Here is a 22,166-nt window from a genome sequence, read left to right as displayed (position 1 = left end):
GTTGCCATGGTTCCCAAATGTCTTTGCCAAAGGCGGAATTGCCCCACCCTTGCCCGGTCTGGGCTAAGTAATCTGCTCAGGTTTGCTCTCTGGAGCTTTTGTTCCCTGCAAGCTTTCCGTAAAGCTTTGGAGGATGGGAGTGAAAATGTCGGCCTCCCAATCTCCACCCCGGAGGAGCTGAGAACTCGGGGCCCCACTCCTCAGTGCGCCCCCAGAGAAAAGCAGTCAGTCCCTCCTGTCTCCCTGGTCTCCGCCCACACTCCATGATCACCGGTCCTGTGACCGAGCGTTTCTATCTCTGGCACCTGACCCCGTGTGGAGTCTCCAAACCCCGCAGATCCCTGCAGTGCGCTCCCGCACCTCTCCTCCTGGGGGAGGAAGGGAGTCTCCCCGGATCTGCTGCTTGTTGGGTCCCTGCTGGAGGAGCACTGGCCCGACGGTGCTGCGGATCACAGTTTATGACAACCCGGAGCTGAGAGCCCGCACCTCGGCTCCATCTCTGCAGCTGGCTTCCCGGCTCTGATACCTGGGAGCTCTGCCGCACTCAGGCAGCCCCGGTCTTCCTGTGACCCCGAGGGTCCTGAGACCACACTGTCCTGCGAGGGTTCCACCCCCTGCTTAGCTACTGGAGTGCGTCCCTCAGCGGAGCAGACTTCTAAAAGTTCCGATTTTGTGCTCCGTGGCTCTGTCACTTGCCAGAAGCGGCCGACGGAGGCCACCCCCCCCACCGGTCTATCCTCCCGAATATCGCCTCGGATTCACTTCTCCGCATGTCCTACTTTGGAAGACATTTGTATTATGATACTAGGAGAGTGGACACGGATGTAGCAGGGTGCATGACACATAGCAGACGCTCAAACCGTGCAATGGCAGGGACAGGGTGGGGTCATAAATGTTGAGGGGAATGTGCTGAATCAGCCTTCCTCAGGAGCCCCACCTATTGGTCAGTGAAGAGAAAACCTTAAATAGATAAATGCCACTGGTAATTTAGTGGGCTACAAAAATTGAACAGTGTCTTTAGGTAGTTATCAGTGGATCCAGATTCGCCCACCAGCTTCTACTGTGGGTGCGCATGTGAGGTTGGAGGCGCCCAGCAGTTGGAGAGGAGGCAATGTTCTTGTGTCCCTCTGGCAGCTACGGTCTCAGCGGTGGCTCCAGGCTGAGCTCTGCGGGGAAAGCCTCTTCCTTCTGTGGGTCTAGGCCTCGCTCATAAGGAGCACTGGCCATGGTGGTCCCTTGGCCTCCTATGGACCCCTCTGTCCCTGCCTCACCCTCTCTCTGGCCCCAGGGTTGGTGGGTTGATCCTGGGCCTTGACCATAGGGTCCCCTTACCTGGTCCCAGTAGGCCCCACTTCATAGTTGCAGTGGTCAACCAGCATCCACCACACAAGGCAATGAGGGCTTCTTGGGGGGATGACCAATCCTCCCAAGGACACCACTCTACCTCTTGACCAGACTGACTGCCCCATAGAATCACTAGGACCCCTGCCATTGACTTCTGTCAGAGTCGCAAGTGAAGAGTGGTCAAGGGTCCCGCCCCAGTGTTTCCCTCAACCTCCCTGCCCCACACCCTTCCCGCCCTTCCTGTAATCCCCCAGTCCTCAGTGAGCAGGCTTTCTTCCCCTTTTCCTGACTCTACCTCCTTTCAAGAAGTCTCTGTGGTCCAATAGACGACTCCTGCTCCTAATATGCTGCCATGGGTGGAGATACGGTCAGCTCTGGCCCTGACAGAACGGTCAGCCCCTGCCTCCCCTGGTATCAGAAACCTCCTGACTCACACTGAGAGGCAGCTGGCCATTAAAACATAATGGTTCAATATCTGTGAGAGTGTTGTCCTCACGGTGTGGTGCAGAGCTTGGGCTGTGGAGTCACACTAGGGTTTGATACCTTTCTCTGTCCTTTGCCAGCCCTGTGACCTTAGACCAGTTTCTTAACCTCTTAAGACTTGAGTTTCTTCACCTAAGGAGAAAAAAATTATGAGGAGTAAATAGCATGCTTAGCAGACCCTTGGAAAGGATGAGGTTGGAGCAATGTTGACCATTAGAGACTTTATGATTCTTTCTTCCCTTTTGCCCTCGTCATCCCCATGCCTGACATGGCTCAGCAATGAGGCTGCATGATTGGGAAAGAGGCAACCACACAAAGGCATTGTATTTAATCTTAATATTTTCATTTTATATATATATATAAAATCATTTCAAAAAATGTTTGGAAACATAAAGGAAAAATCCATCATAATCCCTTAATACAATAACTGTCCCTTTTAGTCTTTTTTCTTCTTGGATAATGTTGATAGAGTGGTGCTTATAATATTTATACCAGACCTATGTCCAGGGTTTTTTTTTCTTAACCTAAAATTATAGTCATAAATATTTTCTGGGCTGATACTTAAGTTTCACAATTGTCACTTCAATGGCTGAATCCTATTCCATTGTGTGCCTGTACTATAATTTATTAAGATTTATGGTGAAATGCTAGAGTTTTTATAGGTGCTTTATTTTTGCAAACTTGTGTGGAATTTCTCAGAAACTGGTCAGTTGGTCATTCCCTAAGACCTTCTGAAATATCTGAACAAGATATGAAGAAACACAGCTCTGTAAGAGGGGGTTTAACGTTAGGGAGTGTATGTATTGGCGGGGGCACGTATTTTGGGGGAGAATGTGTGCGTATTTGGTGACAGAGAAGTCCTTGATTACTTATACGGCAAATTTAGTGGGAACCACAAGGACCCACCAATCTTCAAATAGCTCCTCTTCTGCCCTCCATTTTGGTCCTGGAAGGGTTTCCCTCCAGGACCACCATGTGGATTTTGTCTTTGTCCTTCTAGAGCCCCCTTAGAGGCCAGCATCACTGGGTAGCATATTGTCATCCAGCAATACTTCAGCAAAAATCAGTTTATCAGACTAGTTGTAGATCAGTTTTCAGAGTCACCATTTCCTGCACTGCATTCTTAGGTAACTTGTCCTGTGGCTCGTTACATATCTCTCATCTCAAGAAGATCAGGAATCACATCCAAAGCATTTATTCATTCGTTGGACAAATATTTATTGAGCTCCCACTGTGTTCCTAGTGTTGTTCTAGGAGGGAGATAGAGCACTGAGCAGGTCAGACAAGATCTAGCTCTCTTCAAACTTGCATTCTAATGGGAGAGACAGACAATAAGCAAATAGGTAACCATTTCTGTGTCACAGGTAACAGAACAAAATATGTGATCATGAGGGACCAGCAGCAGGGAGGGGACATCAATAGGATGGTAACATTTGAACCCAGACCTGAACCATGAGAAGACTGATGGGAAAATGTTCCAGAGAGAGAGCAAATTCTACATGCAAAGGCCCTGAGGCAGGTACAAGGTTGATCTGTTCTGGAAACAGAGAAAACGAGTGTGTCTGGGGAGAAGAGAGCAGGGAAAGAGAGGAAGAAGTCGGTGGTAGAAGACGAGGTCAGAGCCTTATGCTGGCCCCGATGTCACAGAGGCGGCTTTCGTGTTGTTCTGAAGCAGTGGGGGGCCACCGGAGGGTTTTCATCAGAGGGGCGGGCTTTATCTGATTTGTGTTTCACATAGATCGCTTTGGTCGGTCTGTGGAGAATGGGCTGCCTGGGAGACAAGAGGGGAAATAGCGAGACAAGTGAGGAGGCGTCTGCTGTAGTCCGGGAGGACATAGCCGAGGCTCGATTGGGGTGGTCATGGTAGATAGTAGAAGTGGACAGATTCTGGATTTTTCTGGAGGTGGGACTTACAGGACTTACTGTCGCTTGGATGTGGAATGAGAAATCAGTGATGCCTCCTAGGTTTTGCCTTAATAAATGGAGGGGGGTACCCGTACTCGGCTGGGGAGCACCAAGGTAGAAATGGGTCCAGGGTGGAGGGGACTGGAGGTGTCTGTCTTGGACATTTTAAATTTAAGATGCCGGATATATACCCAAGTAGAGATGTCAGATGGGCAGTTGAAAATACAAGTCTGGGACTCAGGAGGTAGGGTAGGGAGATAATCTGTTTGAATACATAAAGCAGAGTATAGATGGTTTTTAAGGCCAGAGAGCTGGATGGGATCTCCAAACGATGGGGTGAAGAGACGGAAGAGAAGAGGCATACGTCTATGCTCTCCTGCTCCCTACCTTCTGGATGCCTGGCAGAAGCAGGGGAGCCATCAGAGGAAACTGAGAAAGAAGAGCCCATGAGGCTGGAAGATACCAAGGAGGAGGTGGTGTCCTGGGAGCCCAGAGACTTGCTCTATAAATGCCCCATACTATTATCGGAGCAGGTTGTTGGTAAAAAGCACAAGCTTTGTGCCACTTATTCATGTCTCATCTGGCACAGACCTGGAACATTGAGAGATGGGCCCCTGGCTGGCTGGCTAGCTGCCAAGAGCCACATGGCTCCCATTATCTCTGACATCAAGGCTGATACCTCCAGCAGGCTGCAGAGCCCAGGCGAAATTAGGCCCCACCCTCGCCCCTTCCCTACTCCCGTCACACGCCCTGTGGCCCAGTAGGGCTCACTGCCTCGGTGCCGCCCACCTGGCATGAGGCAAGCTCCTTCCCACCTCTTCTGGATTCTGCTGCTTCCCCTCCTGGAGAGCCCTTCTCTCCTCCTGCTGCTTTTCCTTCCAGGCCTACTCAAGGCTCAGTTCCCCAGTCTCTCCCCGCCTGCCTCCCACTTTGCTATTTGGTAGATCTCCCTTCAGGACCACCCCTATGGTTACACATTTCCCTGCCAGGTGACGGAAGCCCACTGGACGCCCCTTCCCCGCCCTTCATATCTAACCCATTTTCCTCCTGCGTAGGGTCTGGCCCGACATCCCTCTCGAATCCCACCACTTCTCTCCATTTCTGCCCCTTGCCCTGGCCCAATTCACCATTTCCCATCTGACCCACGGCAACCCATCTTCCCACCTTCCAGTTTTGTCCCCTCCATTCTGCACATGGTAGCCAGTGACCATGTTCACATCACTTCTCCACTTAATATCGGTCAATGGCATCCAATCCTTAAGATAAAATACCAAATCCTTACCACATCTTCAGGACCTCATGTGATTCAGCCAACTGCCCACATTCCCAGGCATTTCTCACTTTGTCACTCCCTACTTAGGATGCTACAGACACACACCTTCAGCTCCTAAATGCACCAGCTTTTACAACCGCTCGGCACCTTGTACATGCTGTGCCTGCAGCCCATGTGGGGCTAACTCTGATCTTTCTTTAGGTTTAGCTTAAAGGCTGCTTCCTCCAAGAGCTCATCCCTGACTCTTCCCCCAGGCAAAATCCGGTACCCTCTGCTAAAGTCTTTAATAACACCCTTGCTTTTCCTTGATCAGACTTACCAGAATTTATTATTATAAATTGCTTTTCGCTTATTTGTCCATTGCCTAGCAACCGTACTTCACCGCTCCACAAGAGCAGGTGCCACATCTGACTTGACACCCAGAACCTACAGTATAGTATAGCGTCTAGCACTAACAGGGGCTCAAAGGTCGTCGCCATCAATGAGCAAAGCTTTCCCTGACTTCTCTTGCTCAAACTGACTCTTCGGTTCTTTGCCTTTAGTTAGTTCTTCCCAATTTATTTGTCTCATAGCAGAAACATTAAAAATAGCAATAGCTACAATATATTAAGGTTTATTATATGCCGGACTCTGCACGCCTGTCGTGTGTGTGTGTGTGTGTCTATCTTCACAATAATCCTGTGAAATAGATGCTATTAGCCCCATTTTACAGATTAGGAGAATGAGTCTCAGAGAAAGTGATCTCCTAATGCTATGCAGCTAGTAATTGTCACAGGCAAGATAGGAATTCAGGCCTCTCGGACTCCAAAACTCTTATTCTTTCCTCTACATTTGTCTGTGTGGGTGTTGTGTCCAGCTAGTCTGTGAAAGGTTGTTGTTGTTGTAAGTGTTTTGTTAGTGGCCTCTTTGGTTTGTGGTGGTTGCTGTTGTTTTGGTTTGGTTTGGTTTGGTTGTTTTTTTGTTTTGTTTTGTTTTTGGTATCTTCCATCTCTATGCTGCAGGTCCCCATAAGTACCTGTCGTTTATGTGTCACCTTATGATGAGTGCGTCAGCAGGCAGGTGAGAGCCATGCAGGACAAAATTTTCCAGATGTCTGTCGGAGCTGCCCTGGGAGGCGAGGGCCAGGGCTGGGTCTAAGAAGGGCAGGGCAGATGGCCATCTACAGAACCTGACTTATGGGGGCCCAAAGACCCACCGTCTCCTAATCTCTCCCCTACCAGGCCAGACTGACCTTGTCCCACCCTCTCCTCCCTGCCCACTGAAATTCCCATCACGGGAGTCGCTTACATGTTAGGCGACAAAGGCTGGCCTGACCTTCAGAAGGCCTCTCCCTCAGACGTTTCAAGCTGCTGAAGGGGTTAGCGAACTGTCCCCTGGATCAAGGGTGTGTCTGGATAGGGAGTAACACAATCTCAAAGCTGAAGCAGATCATCTAGATTTTAGAGCTATCTCCTGCACAGTAGAGGAATCTCTTCTGTGCTCCCAGGCAGGTATCCCTCTCATAATCCCAGCAATGGAAATTTCATACCTCCCATGTGACCAAGTTCTTTCTTACACTGAGGTCAAATCTACCCACCCACAAAGGCGCATTTCCACCACCAGGTGTGACACAACATCAGTCGAATCCTTTTCTGTACTTGACAGCCCTTTACGTACCCTGAGTTAGTTTCCATGTTTGGCGGTGGCAGGACCCTGCTGTCCCGGGCTCTGCTTTGTGCTCCAGTCAAGTTTTCAGTGAGCCTGGGCTTTGCTCCCTGCCTCATCCCCTCGTGGTTGTTCCAGCTGGGGGAAAGAGGAGGATCCAGATGGTGAGCAGTAGGCCAGCTGCTTGGTGGGAGGAGGAGAGGGCCTCTGAGCCCTTAAGGAAAAATTCGTCCCTGACCTTGGCCTTGCTCAATGCTTCCTGCTACTCTCAGAGAATAGGCCCAAGAGAATACACCTGTGTACTTTTTACAATTAACATATGTAAATATCCTGTATGATGACAGCGCGGAGTAAGCTTGAAGTCCAGTAGTTTTCCTTCCCTTGTCTCTTTATTATTTAACATATAAGTTCTTTAACACACAATCACTTTATCTATTTATTTAACATACAGTAATCCTACTTTTTTAAAAATTTGGTTTTCTGTCAAGAACATGTAAGATATGTTCAGGATAGGTACTAAAAATTTTTAAAGCTTAATAAAGAAAATAAGCATTCCCAACAATCTCATCATCCAGAGATAACTTCTTGAACCCTTAAGAGATTTCCTTTCAGTTCTTTTTTTAGGCACATAGATACATAGAAATCAGTTTTATTTATATATACGTGCAATATTGAGCTCATATTGCAAAACTTTTCTACCTATCAGCAAATAGTAATTGTTTTCCTTTGCCATTAGAAAAAAAGGATTTTAAAAAATGGCGACAATTATCATCACATCATCTAAGTGTGATCATATCCGCCAATTTCTCTGAGATGCTGTATTACCTCAAAGCCTAGAAAACATGTCATTAATATCCAAACTACAATGATCCCTCTCTCCTCTTTGCCAAGTTGGCAGACATTTCAGTTATTTCCCCAAGATTTCTCTCCAAGCAACTCAGAGAATTCCCAAGCTGCTGTCCTTGTCCGTGAGCTGGTTTCCCTATCACTTTTCTGCTAACTCTAGACTTCTCTACAGAAGTATCTCTGCTGATTTGCCCAGGCGAAGGAGTGCACCTGCCTGGTCAGGATTAATGAGGAGAATTCCCCCAGAAAAGTTACCAGGTTATCAACTATCACTTGGTAATAAGCCTCTCTCAAACCCCCCCACACACACACACAGGGAATCAGTTCCCCCCCAGATAGACCCATGGCAGCAAGGTGAACAAAGAAGTTTCAACATTATTCCTGTGCCTTAGATTTCAGTAAGCTAAGCGCTAATACTGAGTCCCAGACACCAGTCCAACCTTCTCTCATTTCTATGGGCATTTCCTCCCTGGGACTCCCAATGTCCTTTCCTGCCATCTGACCTCAAATGGGTCTCTTGAGGTCTCTTCAGTTCATCATAGACATGTCAATAATTTACATGCCTATGGGTAGGGGTCAGGGTCCCAACCTCCTTTTTCCACCAGGAGGCTTCTCTGCTCCTACATAAATTTATGGATGCAACTGGATTCCTAAGAGAGAGTGCTACCCAGCTCCACTCAGCAACACCCAAGGCCCAAAAGCCATGGCTATATTAAGAAGGGAATGACTGCTACCTCTGTTCATCAATGTCTTCTAAGGCATAGTCCTTGTTAAGTTAACAACAACATGTTAGGCTAACAACCAACTGCCTCATGGACAAGGACAACATCCTGGGAATTCTCTGAGTTGCTTGGAGAGAAATCTTGGGGAAATACTGAAATCTCTGCCAATTTGGTGAAGAGGAGAGAGGGATCATTATAGTTTGGATATTAATGACATGTTTTCTAGGCTTTGAGGTAATACTCACAGAATCAAAAATTGGTGGATATGATCACACTGAGATGATGTGATGATAATTATAATCATTTAAAAAAAATTTTTTTTTCCTAATGGCAAAGGAAAACGATTACTATTTGCTGATAGGTAGAAAAGTTTTACAATATGAGCTCAATACTGAATGCTAAGCTAACAACCAACAACAAAAATGAAAGGCAGTTAGAGGAATAATGCTACATAGAATATCTCTGAGGATTTGTATAAGAGTTTCTGTACAATCAATTCCTAGAAATAGAATTGCTGGATATAAGTTCATGCAAGTTTTAAATATTAATAAAGATTACCAAATTGCCCTCTAAAAAGATGGTGCCGATTTACATTTTATCAACAGTCTTGTAGAGTCTCCCCCATACCCTGACCAACATGAAGCCTTGTCAACTTCTCATCCTTGCCAATCTGATAGATGAAAAATGGCATCACTTTTTTGTTTTAATTTACATTCTTATTATTCGTGATAATCTCTTATAGGCTTATTGCATATTCCAATGATCCCGACTTTGTCGAACATTAGAATCACCAGGGAAGCTTTTAAAACTCCCAGTGTCCAGGTCCCATGTCACATCAAGTCCATCAGAATATCTGGGAGCCAGGCATCAATATTTGTTTAATGATCTCCAGTTTAATTCTAACATTTATCAAAGCTGGGGAGATGCTGACATGGAGAAGCATGGGCATAACCACCAGCGTGTCTGTACCTTTTGTCAATTTTTCTATTGAATTGTTTGCTCTTTAGTATTTATTTGAAAGAGCTTTCTGTTTACTGGGAAAATTAACCCTTTGTCATAACTTTGACAAATATTTTTACGAATTAAGCTTTTAGTATTGTCTGTGGTTGTTTTGATACAGAGAAATTTAATAGGTCTATAGTCAGAATTATTGATTTGTTTCCTTCATTGCATCTCAGTTTTGGATCTCATTTCCTCACTGATGATAAGACAATAACTAATTAGGTTATATTTAGTTTTGAAATTTATTTTAATGTAAAGAGTGAGGTATGGATCCAGCTTATTCTTTCTCCATATGGCAAAATAGTTATTTTTTTCAGAAAGCAGTTAATTTTCCAATATAATATTAGCGTGCCTGGGTGGCTCAGTTGATTAGGTGTTTGCCTTTGGCTCAGGTGTGATCCCAGGGTCTGGGGATTGAGCCTGGGGTGGGGGTGGGGGGGGGGTCCCTGCTCAGCAGGGAGTCTGCTTCTCCCTCTTCCTCTGCCCCTTCCCCTGCTCGTGCTCTCTCTCTCTCTCTCAAATAAATAAAATCTTTAAAAAATATTTTTTTCCAATATAATATAAAAAAATCCATCTTTCCCCTATTAATCTGTAATGCTATCATCTTCACACGTAACTTTCTTATTTATTTCCCCTCAAGTTTACTTATTATATTTTCTTTGCTATTGTGTATGGGATCTCATTTTCTCTGGTGGTTATAATTTTTATGGGAATATTTATGATTTTTGCTTATTTTTTTAATTAGCCATCTTTATTATGCCCTAAATTCAAATAGATACATGCATACATTCTCTTTATAGTTCTCTAGTGACTGCATAGAATTTAATCATAGGAATGTGCCACAATTTTTATATTGATATATCTACCAATATTGAACATTTGGATGATTTTCAACTCCTAACCATCAAAAATTTAGATGCAATTAACGTTTTTAAGCGGTAGCATTTTTTTTCTCCCAGTGTGAGTTTCCAAGAGTAGAATTACTTGGGCATGAATAGTTTTATAGCTTCTGATAATTCCTGCTGTTTGCTATTAAATATTGATGGTCATTGGTTTGACTATGGTAAAGAAGGACTGAGGCAGGGGAATTGAAAAAAAAAAAAAAGTCCCAAGAATATGGGTGGGAGAAAGTAAAAGATCTTGAAAAGTTACCCAGGATTACTAATAATCAAGGATATACACATTAAAACCACAATGAGATACCATTTCATACCCATTGGATTAGCATAACTCAGAAAGTCAGCCAATACTCCTGGGTATACCCCAATGGGAACCCTCTTCCATGGTGATGGGAGTATAAATCAGTAAAAATACTTCGGAGAACAATTTGGCAATATCGAGTAAAGTTGGTGGTAATATACCTTATAACCCAACAATTTCTACTTCCAGGGGGATATATACTTAAGAAACACGACACGTACAGGAAAGCTCACAGTAGGGTTAGCGCTACTATATACTTCATTGAATCTAAGGTACATCATTCTCTAAGGGAAAACATTGCCAATTAAAGTATAACACATCATTGGTTTTAATAAGCATCTCTTAATTCAGAGATTTTTTAAATGTGAAAAAATGCATGCTTTAGAATTGATAAAATATAGTAATAATAAAAACTTAGACACAACTTAAGTGTCTATCAACACAAAAATGTGTAGATAAATTGTGGTATACTTTACAGCTCTGAAAATGAATGAGCCAGATCTATACTTATCAACATAAGCAAATTCTATAAACATAATGTCTAGTGGGGAAAAAAAACCAAGTTTACTGTAGAATACATATCCTTTACGTGATATCGCTTATATAAAGTTTAAAACATGCAAAGTGATACAAAATGGAGCTTAGAAATACAGACGTATTTAGAAAAAGAATAAAGAAATGCCTCAGAATGATGGCTAGAAATCCAGGATTGTGGCTACCCCCAGGAGAGAGGGGAAATGACCATGTGAGCGGCACACAGGGGGACTTAACTCTATTACCACTGTTTTATTTTTTACTCTGGGTAGTGGATTTATGGATGTTCACTTTGTTACTCTCTATACATTTTGTATGTCATAAAATTGCTTAATACTTTTTTAAAAGGAGAAATTCAAATTAGAAACTAAGCCGGGGAAGATGTGCTTTGCTGGGAGGCTGATTCATGTGGGCACGAAAGCAATTTCTCCCTCCCTCCCCCCATCCTCTCCCAGCTGGATGTCTTTGGGTTAAAAGGTCATCCTGAAGGTCAAGTGTTGAGCTCATTTGTGAGTTCTTATCCCGACTTGCTCAGGATATGATTTCCATTTCCTGGGGTCTTTCTGCCATCTGTTTCTTCCTATGCATTATCTCCGGGCCTGCCCCATCCTGCCTGCCTTTTCCTTCCGTCAACTCAGCCTTACTCACTGGGGAAGGATGGCTGCCTCTTTCCACTCCCAGCCGGAAGGAGGAAGAATCATAATTCCTATGATTAAATTCTAGGCAGTCACTAGAGAGCTCTTGCCCCCGCTCTAGGCAGGAACAGTAACCAATGCTCTCTCTCCATTCCAGTGTACCTGGTGTTGAGATGGAATGATGAAGGCGATGGTTGGTCCTCCAATGACTAGGAAAGGCTTAACCTATGCAGGGATGTCACAAAGGCAACAGGTATGTGTGTGGGAGGTAGCAGTAGCATACGGTTGACTTCCAGAGTCAGGGACCAACAAGAGATCTCAGCAAATCCTTGAAACAAGAGGAGGGATGGGAGCAGATGGGAGAAAGCACTTGGAACAGTTCTGCCCCATTATGCCCGAAAGAGACCCCTGAAAATAAAAGCACAGACATGTACCTCCTACCCTAGATGTGTCCCGGAGGAGATAAGGTCTCCCTAATCTAAAGACATAAAGGACTCAGTTCAGGAGACAGAGAATACAACCCAGGTAGTCCTCCTCTCCCTTCTCCCTAATGGAGAGCCCCGAGTAGGGTCCTGCCACAGAGGTGGTGGCCAGGTGTATTAGTCAGTACCCCTTCAGTCATGAGTGGCAGAGTAACAGAAGCTGGATTCAAGTAAGTATGAGGTCTCTTGGGTCAGGCGATGCCTTTATTGTCTCATGTAGTTGATAAGTCCAAGGGATATGTGGGCTTCAAGCATAGCTGGATCTAGTGGCCCAGACCACATCCTCAGAACTTTCTCTTTTTCTCCGTCTCTCTCAACCTTGCTTTTTTTCTTTTTTTCTTTTTTTTTTTTAAAGATTTTATTTATTTATTTGACAGAGCGAGACACAGCGAGAGAGGGAACACAAGCAGGGGGAGTGGGAGAGGGAGAAGCAGGCTCCCCGCAGAGCAGGGAGCCCGATGCGGGGCTCGATCCCAGGACCCTGGGATCATGACCTGAGCCGAAGGCAGGCGCTTAACGAATGAGCCACCCAGGCGCCCAACCTTGCTTTTTTTCTTTTTTTCTTTTTTTTTTTTAAAGATTTTATTTATTCATTTGACAGAGAGAGACACAGCGAGAGAGGGAACACAAGCAGGGGGAGTGGGAGAGGGAGAAGCAGGCTCCCCGCTGAACAAGGAGCCCGATATGGAGCTCGATCCCAGGACCCTGGGATCATGACCTGAGCTGAAGGCAGTCGCTTAACCGACTGAGCCACCCAGGCGCCCAACCTTGCTTTTTTTCTATGTCAGCTTAGTTTCTTATGCTAAGCCCTTCTATGGGGTGATGTCTCAAAGCTTACGTCTTCCTTAGAGTTCATAATCTAGAGAAAAGAATAATATCTTTTTCTCCCTCCCACTAATCTTCCTCTTCCCCCATATAATCCTAAAAAAGAAGAAGCAGGAAAAGATCTAATTGTTCCTGAACTAATCTCTGAATCTAAGGGGATGGGAATGCTGACTAGCCAGGCTGGCCAGGGCCCCACCTCTGAGGAAAGAGGAAGATTCCCCATGATTGACAACTCCATAAAATCCCAAATGTGCTTTTATCAGAAGAAGGGGAAAGGAATTCTGGGGTCATTATGTGCACATACCAGGATCCCCCACACAGACTCAATTGCCTCTTAACCTCAGAATTGTGTGAAATTGTTCCATATAGATTTTGTTTAAATACTGCAAAATAAAACCAGAATACAGTCAAATTATTTTATCTCAAATAATTATAAATCTAGGAGTAATTATAAATACTCATAAATACAAATAATTACAAATTGCAGGTGTGGCACACCAGGTTTGTCTCTGCTTTAAAAAATATTTTCAAGGGGCCCCCTGGGTGGTACAATCAGTTGATCTTCCAACTCTTGATTTCAGTTCAGGTCTTGATCTCAGGATCATGGGATCCAGCCCCACACTGAGCCCCATGTCAGCCTTGGAGCTCAGTGAGGAGTCTGCAAAACTTTCTCTCTCTCTCTCCCTCTGTCCCTCCCCGCTCTCTCGCTCACTCTCTCTCTCTCTCTCTCAAGGGAATAAATAAATCTTTAAAAAAAAGACTTTTTTTCAAGAAAAGTTAGAAATAATGGAGCCAGTCATCGTAGTTTGCCCAGGATTCTGGTTTTAGCACTGAAAGTCCCTTGTCCCAGGAAACCCCTCATTCCTTGGCCAACCGGGTCATTTGGTCACCCTAAATGAGCCTTTAGTTATTGTTTGCAGCAAACGGGGAGCTAAGGGCTCCAAGCCAGGTACAACAGGGGCCTGGTCTGCACTATTGGCGCCCAGAATCCTTCCCTCTGAGGATGTGCATCACCAGAAAGAGGACTGGCACCCCCTACTCCCACCCACCACACCCCTACAAAGGCATGCACACAGAGGGAAGAGGGAGGTGTCACCTGCACTTGGCAGGAGATGGCTACAAGCCTGCCAACTCCCACACACTCGGGACACGAGGCCTGAGCCCAGCCCCCTCCAGGGCCCGCTCTGGACAGAGCTGGAGGACCAAGCTAGCAGCAGGAGGCGGCTCTGCCAGAGGGCTGGAGGCAGGCGGGGAGAGGGCTCCCACCCCTCTGCTCCTCACAGACCCAAGGGCCCCTTCTGCCTGCTGTGCTTGGGTCAGCCCCATCTTCAGGCTTGCCCAGGCACAGCCTCGATTATAGCAACCCAGCTGCAGAGTCGGCTCCAAGGGCGGCCCCACCCACCCCACCGCCAGGAATGCCCTTTGGCCCAGTGCAGCTTCCCGGCAGCTCCCCTCTGCCCTCCAGGCCCGGGCCCTGAAGCCCACCAGCCACCAACCAGCCAGTGCTTGTAAGGGGGCTGGGCGGGGGTAGAGGAGGGCAAGCAGCCAGGGGTGAGTGGGCCTCCCAGAAGTCACTGCTGTGTCAGTCACCTGCACCACTCACCACTTCCTCCGTGCAAATTCTTTAACTCAAACCCTGGTCACGACACCAACATCAACCAAGTACCACTAAAAAAAATCCTCAGGGTATTTTGCCTGAACCAGTTACAAGGCTTACACGAACCCCGAGTCTGGCAGAGCAAGCAGGGCTGAGGCTTGTGGGGACAGGTGGAAATGGGTCTTTAGGGTCACATTCTAGGACCCCCAGGGGCTGACGACACGAATCCAGTTTGTGGCTCAGGAGCTTGAACCGGACGGAACCGGTGGGGAATTATGTTCCTCCGCTAGAGCTGGTCTAGAACCAAATTCAGGTGAAAGAGCACCACAGGTGCCTGGGGGGCTCAATCAGTTGAGTGTCCAACTCTTGATTTCGGCTCAGGTTATGACCTCAGAGCCGTGAGATTGAGCCCTGCTTCGGGCTCTGTGCTCAGCCGGGAGTCTGCTTAAGATTCTCTCTCTCCCTCTCCGCCCCCAAAATAAATAAATAAAATCCTTAAACAAAGAAAAAAGAGCGCCAGTGAATGGGATAGACTAGATCCATCGGATGCAGTTCTTAAAACAACAGCACCAGTACAAACAGCCCTGACACATTACCCCAGGGCTGAGCTTGCTAGAAGACTCCCCCCAGTCCTCTCCCTGTGGAGTCTGGGGTCCCCCCAGGTTCCCTGACTGAGAAGCGGATGTCAAGAGACTTGGAAGAGTTTGGGGGGTGCTTGGTCAGCCAGCTTTAGACCAAGAAAAGTGAGGGCCGCTTGTCACCCTTCTGTGGGTGAAGCCAGGAGCTCCCTCCACATCCGTCCTATGGGTTCCTGTGGGATGGGAAGGCCAAAGGGAAGGGTGAGGGGAGGGGAAGAGAAGACAAGAGAAAAGAGCGAGAGTGGAGAAGGGCTGAGGATGGGAGGCTCTGTTCTGGGGCCTGGGATTGTCACATGAGCCCCTAGCTCTGGGTCACTTTGTAAAAATCATTCAGTCCTAGCCATTCAGCTCATAGGTATTTTCCCAGGAGAAATGAAAACATATATTTGCACAAAAACCTGTGTGCAAATGTTTACCGCATCTTTATTCATAAGTGATAAAAATTGGAAACAGCTTTGTCCTTCAACTGATGAATGGACAAACGAATTGTAAATATTTTTACAATGGAATACTACACAGCAATGAAAAAGAACACACGCAATACAGCTACATGGGTAGATCTCAAAAACCTGACATTACACAAAAGAAGTCAGTCACAAAAGACTGAGCACTCTGACCCATTTATGTGGAACTCCAGGAAAGACCCCTCTAATCTGCAGTGACAGCAAGTAGATCGGTGGCACGCTGGGGCCAGGGGAAAGGCCAAGGACTGACCGCAAAGGGCTATGAGGCAGCGTTTGGAAAGGATGCAAATGATCTACATCTTGATTGTGGTGGTGATTACACAGCTGTGTATGTTTGGCAAAACTCATCAAATAGGTGTGTTTTATTGTACTAAGTTATACCTCCAAAAGTTGATTTTTAAAGTAAAAAAATAAGTCAATCCACCAAATTGTCACTTTGCCAAAAGCACAACCATCCTACCAGGCCATCCGCGAGTGCCCCATCATGCGGCATCCCCTGAGCTGGGGCCTCAGCCTCCCCAAGCCCGGCTGCGCGGTTCCGGCCATCAGCCCACACGGCCCCACCCTGTCCCACAGGCCCACAGCCCTCCTCGCTCCGGGAGCCTTGCAGAGTTTCCATGAATCTGCCCTGGCCTCTTTCGTCTGCCCTCCAGTGGGCAAAGGGCACCGCTGGGAGACCACATCTCCCAGGCATCAGTGGGAAGCAGGACAGACGTGCTCTCAGCTTGGGGGTCTCCAGAGTCTCTAACTAGTAAACCCTTGCTACTGGATGGCGGAGGTGGGCGCACGCCATATCTGTTATTTATAGGAAAACTGAGGCCTAGAGAAATTCTGAAGCCATGTTTCTTGTTTTTTTTTTTTTAAGATTTTATTTATTTGACAGGGAGAGACACAACGAGAGAGGGAACACGAGCAGGGGGAGGGGAGAGGGAGAAGCAGGCTTCCCGCCGAGGAGGGAGCCCGATGCGGGGCTCAATCCCAGGACCCTGGGATCACGACCTGAGCCGAAGGCAGAAGCTTAATGACTGAGCCACCCAAGCGTCCCTGATGTGATATTTTTATACATTATGAAACGATTGGCATGATAAGTCTAGTTACCATCTGTCTGTCACCATACACAGTTATTATAATATTATTGATGATTCCCTAAGCTGTATGTTATATCCCCATGGCTTGTTTATTTTTATAACTAGAAGTTCGTACCTCTTAACCCCCTTTACCTCGTTCATGAGCACCCCCTAAACCCTCTCCCCTAGTAACCAACAGCTTGTTTCCTGTATTTATGAATCTGGTTCTGTTTTCTTTGTTTTGTGTTTTAGATTCCACATATAAGTGAAGTCATGTGGTATTTGTCTTTCTCTGACTTATTTCACTTAGCGCAATGCCCTCTAGATCCATCCACGTTGTTGCAGATGAAAAGATCGCACTCTTTTTATGGCTGAGTAATATTCCATTATACATATAATATTATATATGTATATATATGACACCTCTTCTTATCCATTCATCTATGGATGGACACAGAGTTTGATTCCATATCTATTGTCAGTAATGCTGCCATGAACATAGGGGTGCACGTATCCCTTCTGATTGGTGTTTTCATTTTCTTTAGATAAATAGTAGTGTATTACGGGATCATACGGTAATTTTATTTTTAATTTGTTGAGGAACCTCCATACTGTTTTCCACAGTGGCTGCACCAGTTTGCATTCCCATCAACAAGGGCTCCCTTTGCTCCACGTCCTCGCCAACACTTATTATCTACTGTCTTTTTGGTAACAGCCAATCTGACAGGTGTGAGGTGGTATTTCATCATGGGTTTTTTTTTTTTTCATTGTTCAAAATCATCTTTATTTATTTGTTTACTTATTTAACCCTTCCCCTCACCCCCACCCACCGCCCCAAGGATAAGCTCCAAGAATGCTGTGGTCTCTTCCCTAGTACTTTGCAGAGCCTGGAATGCAGAAGATGCTCCGTTAGGATTTGCTGTAGCAATGAATTAGTCTCTTTCCATGCATAGGTGCCTTATCCTGCTTCTAGTGAAAGGTGAACAAAGATAAGGAGGAGGAAGGAGGAGACCTTTGAGTGTGTACTTAGTGGCTGTTTCAGATGTCCTTGATCTGATCCAATGCTCTTCCTTGGCTCAGGCACAAAGACTTCTGCTTGGTCGGGAAAGAGGGCTGGGCTTTGGGAACTGCAGCCCCCAACCCCCACCCTGAGCTCTCAAGCCTGCTGTGCCAACCCCCTCCTCCAGGGCCAGGCTCTTCCTGTTACTCTGCCTGCCCACAGACACAGGAGGAGAGGGCTTTGAGCGAGCCGATGACCGTGCCCCAAGCTGAAGACCTTGAGGGCACAGTCTTCAAGGGGTTCCCCTTGGCTTCAGGAGCCTCCTGGGGGACACGTGGACCGACTGGGGAGGAAGCTGGGGCCACCGTCCCACTGCGGGGTGGCAGGGTCCCCCCGGCGTGGGCCAGGTGTCCCCCACCCAGAGGGGCCCCCTGAGTCAGGTGGGGCCGGTTTTCTCCACAGAACAAGATACAGGTCTTCATTGGAGGAGTGACAGGTCCTAGATGGGGACCGGGGGCTCGGGGCAGCACTGGGGGTGCCACCAGGGAGAGCTGTTTGCCACGAGCACAGTCAATGACAAAAGTGAGGTGAGCGGTGGGGATGGCCTTCTGATGGCAGGCCGGCTTCCCACCCGAGCTGGTCTCCAGATCTGTCTCAAGGCCCATGACTCTGGGGCTGGCTTGTTGGTCACTGGGGTCTTCCGAGTGGGGCGGGGGTCACAGCTGCTGCCACAGTGGAGAACTTCTAGCTCTGGGAGGAGGAGAACTTCTCAGCAGCCTCTTCCAGGATGTTCGTTGTGGTTTTGATCATCTTTTTTTTTTTTCTTAATCCCCTTGGTAAATCTTTGATTCTCAGGAGAGGATAATTCCTAATCAGAGTCCCTCACTCGAAAGCAGTGTCTGTTCAGAGTCCGTTTCTCCAGAATCAGAACCTAGTGAGGAGCCAATGTTCTCCCCCAGTGTAATGTCATCTGCTGCAGGTAGCTGGCGCCACGTGGGCTCCATGGCCAGGTGACTTTTGCCCGATACCCAGGCCTTCCCAACCGTTTAAAGCAGCCTTATGGAAAAACAGTGTCTGCCTATGTGGACTTACCCCTACCTAACCACGACGGACAGGACTCTGCTTTGGCCTGGCGGGGCCGACTAAAGGCAAAATGAAGAAATGAATAGAATCTGCAACCCCCCCCCCACCCCCCCCCCCGGCCATCTCCCTCTGACAAGCCTGCTCTGGAGTCAGCCCCCTCCTCCACAGATAAGCACACCTTTATCTTTCCCGAGCCCCAGCCCCTTAGGTCCCGAGTGGCAGCTAGAGAACCTGGGCCAGGCTGCATGGAGCCGATCGGGCATGTGGAGAGGACGAGACCCAGCAGCATTCCTCACAGGTGCAGAGGGAGAGGTGGATCGGGGCCTTTCGTAGCCCACGGCTTGCCCCCGGGGGCCACACTGGGTTGATAAAGGAAGCACACCTGCCTTCCAGCGCTCGCAGGCCACACAGTGCTGCTGGTCACCTGTTCTACCCCGGGGGGCGGGATTTGCTGTCTTTCTCAAACACTCTGCTCAGGAACTTTCCCTGAGCTTTACCACGGCCGGCAAAAATCATGATTCTTGCACTTGATATCCAAGACTTTCTTTGGTCTCCTTTCTGAGTCTTCATCCCCTTGCTCATGCTATCTCGCCTGACACAGATGCCCCTTCCTGCTTTATTCATCAGGTCTCTACCCTTCCTTCAAAGGCAAGTGCAAGGTCTTCCTGTGGCCAGGCAGCCTCTTCTGACCTTCCCGGCCCTGGGTGGCGATGCTTTCTGAGTGGCATATTTTCACACCTCTCCTCATATGTGACAGGATCATCCGGAGACCACTTGTGTGACCTTTCCGACTCACCCAAATAGACAGGAGCTCCTTGGGCAGGGATGATGTCTTGGTGTCTCTGGTATTACTGTGCATCACACATCTCTGGTGAAAGCGTCGCTGACTGAAGGTCAGCCATGTCCTAAGCGCTTTATCTCCTTTAGTCTCCGTAACCACCCCGTGAGGTAGAAGTCATTATGCTTTCCATTTCACAGATGGAGAAACTCAAGTGTATAGGGATAAATTCACCCAAGTTCAGGCAGCTAATGGATAGCAGAAGCGGTGTTCAAATCCAGGTCTTTGAAACTTGAAAGTCTAGACCCCTAACCAACTATATCATGTTCAGTCAGGTTTGAGACAATGGCAATGTCATCCTCACGGAAGCGACCAGTGACAAAGGGTAAGTGCAGTGTACAAAAGGCTCCAGCCAGTCTTGCTATGTGAGAGAGAGTCAAGAGCTGGGAAATAAAACCTATCCTCTAGTTGAAACCAGAGACCACAACTGTTAGGAGCAGGAACTTCACAAGATGGAGCAATGTTGGGCTTTTGACACAAGCACCTCCAGGATGCGAAGCGCTCGGCTGGGCCTTAAACATCTTGTTATAAAGAGGAAGAATGGGGGGCGCCTGGGTGGCTCAGTCGGTGAGGCGTCTGCCTTCGGCTCGGGTCGTGGTCCCAGGGTCCTGGGATCGAGCCCCGCGTCGGGCTCCCTGCTCAGCGGGGAGCCTGCTTCTCCCTCTCCCACTCCCCCTGCTTGTGCTTTCTCTCTCCCTCTCTGTCAAATAAATAAATAAAATACTGAAAGAAAAAATAAGAGAGAAAGAACGGAAAATACTTGTGAGCCAGATCTATTGACAACACAAAGAATATTACCTTCTTTGGGATGAAGGTCCTTTCTTGTCATGTTTATGCGCATTTTGTATCTCCTCATGAAATGGAGTCACGTCTAGCTTGTTGGCCAGAGGTTCTGATACATCTCGACATATTAACACTCATCTCCCGATGTGTGTCTCGTTAGAGCCAGAAGTTCCGGGGTCAGACTGACTTGCCTCCCAGTCCTGTCACTTACCATGGTGACCCTGAGCCAATTACTTATCCTCTCCATGTCTCAATTCTTTTTTTCGTGAGATAATAACACTAGCTACTTCACAGGTAATATAAGATATGTAGATTAGTCTTTGTCACTTTGTTTACATTCAGTAAATGTTAGCCACTTCGTTTCTATTGACATCTGCGTAATGTTCCAGGTATGTGAATGCGTCTGAACATTCAAACCATTCCTTTACTGGTGGGGTTAGGTGTTTCCAGTTGATGAACAAGACAAGCAATATCTCTACCCTATAAAAGGTTACAGTCTGATAGAAAGAGACAAAAAGAATCAATGAACAAAATAATCCAAGATATGATACATTAAATCAAACCAAATAACCACAGTGACCCAGAAGCAAGTAGGTGGGTGAGAGGCATACATGTTCTGGAGGGCGGTCAGGTAAGAGTTGCTGGAGAAAAGGACATTTGAGCAGATCCGTGACCATGAGAAAGAGCAGCAACACACAGAGTCAGGGTCAAGGATATCAGGCCAGGGAATGGCAAGTGCAGAATCCCTGATGTAGGAAAAGAGCTTGCCATGTTCCAGGCGGGGAGAGCTGGTGTAGCTGGAACTTGTGCGTGAGGGGAGGAGGAGAACAGACGTGAGCAGCCAGACCACACCGGACCTTTCAGGGCCATGGCAAGAAGTGAGAGCCACCAGGGTCTGGGGGATTTTACTCAGGGCCATCACAGAACCTAGCTGATGTGGTTATTTGGTTTGATTTAATGTATCATATCTTGGATTATGTTTTTAGGAGACCACTTGTGCCTTCTGCAGAGAAAAGCTTGTAGGAAGGCAAGAGTGGAAGCAGGGAGACCAGTCTGGCTAATGCAGTTGTCAAGATGAATGGAGGTGATGACTGGCACTAGACCAGTGGCCGTGAAGCTGGGGAGCGCTGGAGGGAAAAAATCTCCCCTGAGTGCCGAGGGCTGAGGATGTGGAGTGTGGAGTGTATCCTCTTTGGTCCCGTGAGCCCTGTGCTTGCCCTCTTGATTGGTTGTTATGTCTTTGTACCCACATATCCTTCCCCATTCTCTCGTTGTTGGGAAAGGCAACTATGATTCAGCCTTCTCAGCGTTTTCCGATTTAATAGCTACAGTGAAATCTCATTGGTGTTTCAATGTGCCCTTCCCTGAATACAGATGATTTTGAGCATCTCCTCAAATGCCTGTTAGCCTTTTGGGTTTCCCTTCCTACATAAACTGCAAGTTCCAATCTCTGGTCCATTTTTATGTTGGCACAGCCATCTTTTTCTTGCGGATTACATAAGAATTCTTTGTATATGCTAGATGTTGATCCTTTGGTGATTTGCAAAAGCATTGAAAATACCTTTCATCATTCTGTCTGCATTCTATCAACTTTTTCGGTGTGTTCTTAGTTGATAGAAATCCTTAATCCTTATGTAATGACATTTAGAAATGTTTTTGCCTTATGGTTCATGGTTTCAAAGTGTCCAGATCACAAGTAGAGTCTCCTACATTGTCTTCTATTAACTTTATAGTTTTCCATTTCAGGTGTTGATCCCATTTACAGCCTTTTTTTTTTTTTTTTTTTTTTTTTTTTTTTTTT

At 46.9% G+C, this 22,166-nt stretch overlaps 2 protein-coding genes across 2 annotated transcripts in view; one reads left to right on the top strand and one right to left on the bottom strand.

Annotated features, from left to right (window-relative positions):
- Positions 1 to 22,166, top strand: part of PLA2G4E (phospholipase A2 group IVE) — a 67,590-nt gene that overhangs the window by 6,801 nt on the left and 38,623 nt on the right. The window lies entirely within an intron of this gene.
- Positions 17,865 to 18,377, bottom strand: LOC110585565 (steroid receptor-associated and regulated protein-like; the record flags this gene model as incomplete). The annotated part of the gene is made up of 1 exon (XM_044918016.1): positions 17,865 to 18,377. A coding segment is annotated over one exon (513 nt), but the record flags the coding sequence as incomplete, so codon positions are not given.

This window comes from Neomonachus schauinslandi, chromosome 9, assembly GCF_002201575.2.
Source record: "Neomonachus schauinslandi chromosome 9, ASM220157v2, whole genome shotgun sequence".
Taxonomy (NCBI): Eukaryota; Metazoa; Chordata; class Mammalia; order Carnivora; family Phocidae; genus Neomonachus; species Neomonachus schauinslandi.
The sequence above is the reverse complement of the archived record's forward strand: the minus strand, read 5'-3'. Positions and strand labels throughout refer to the sequence as shown.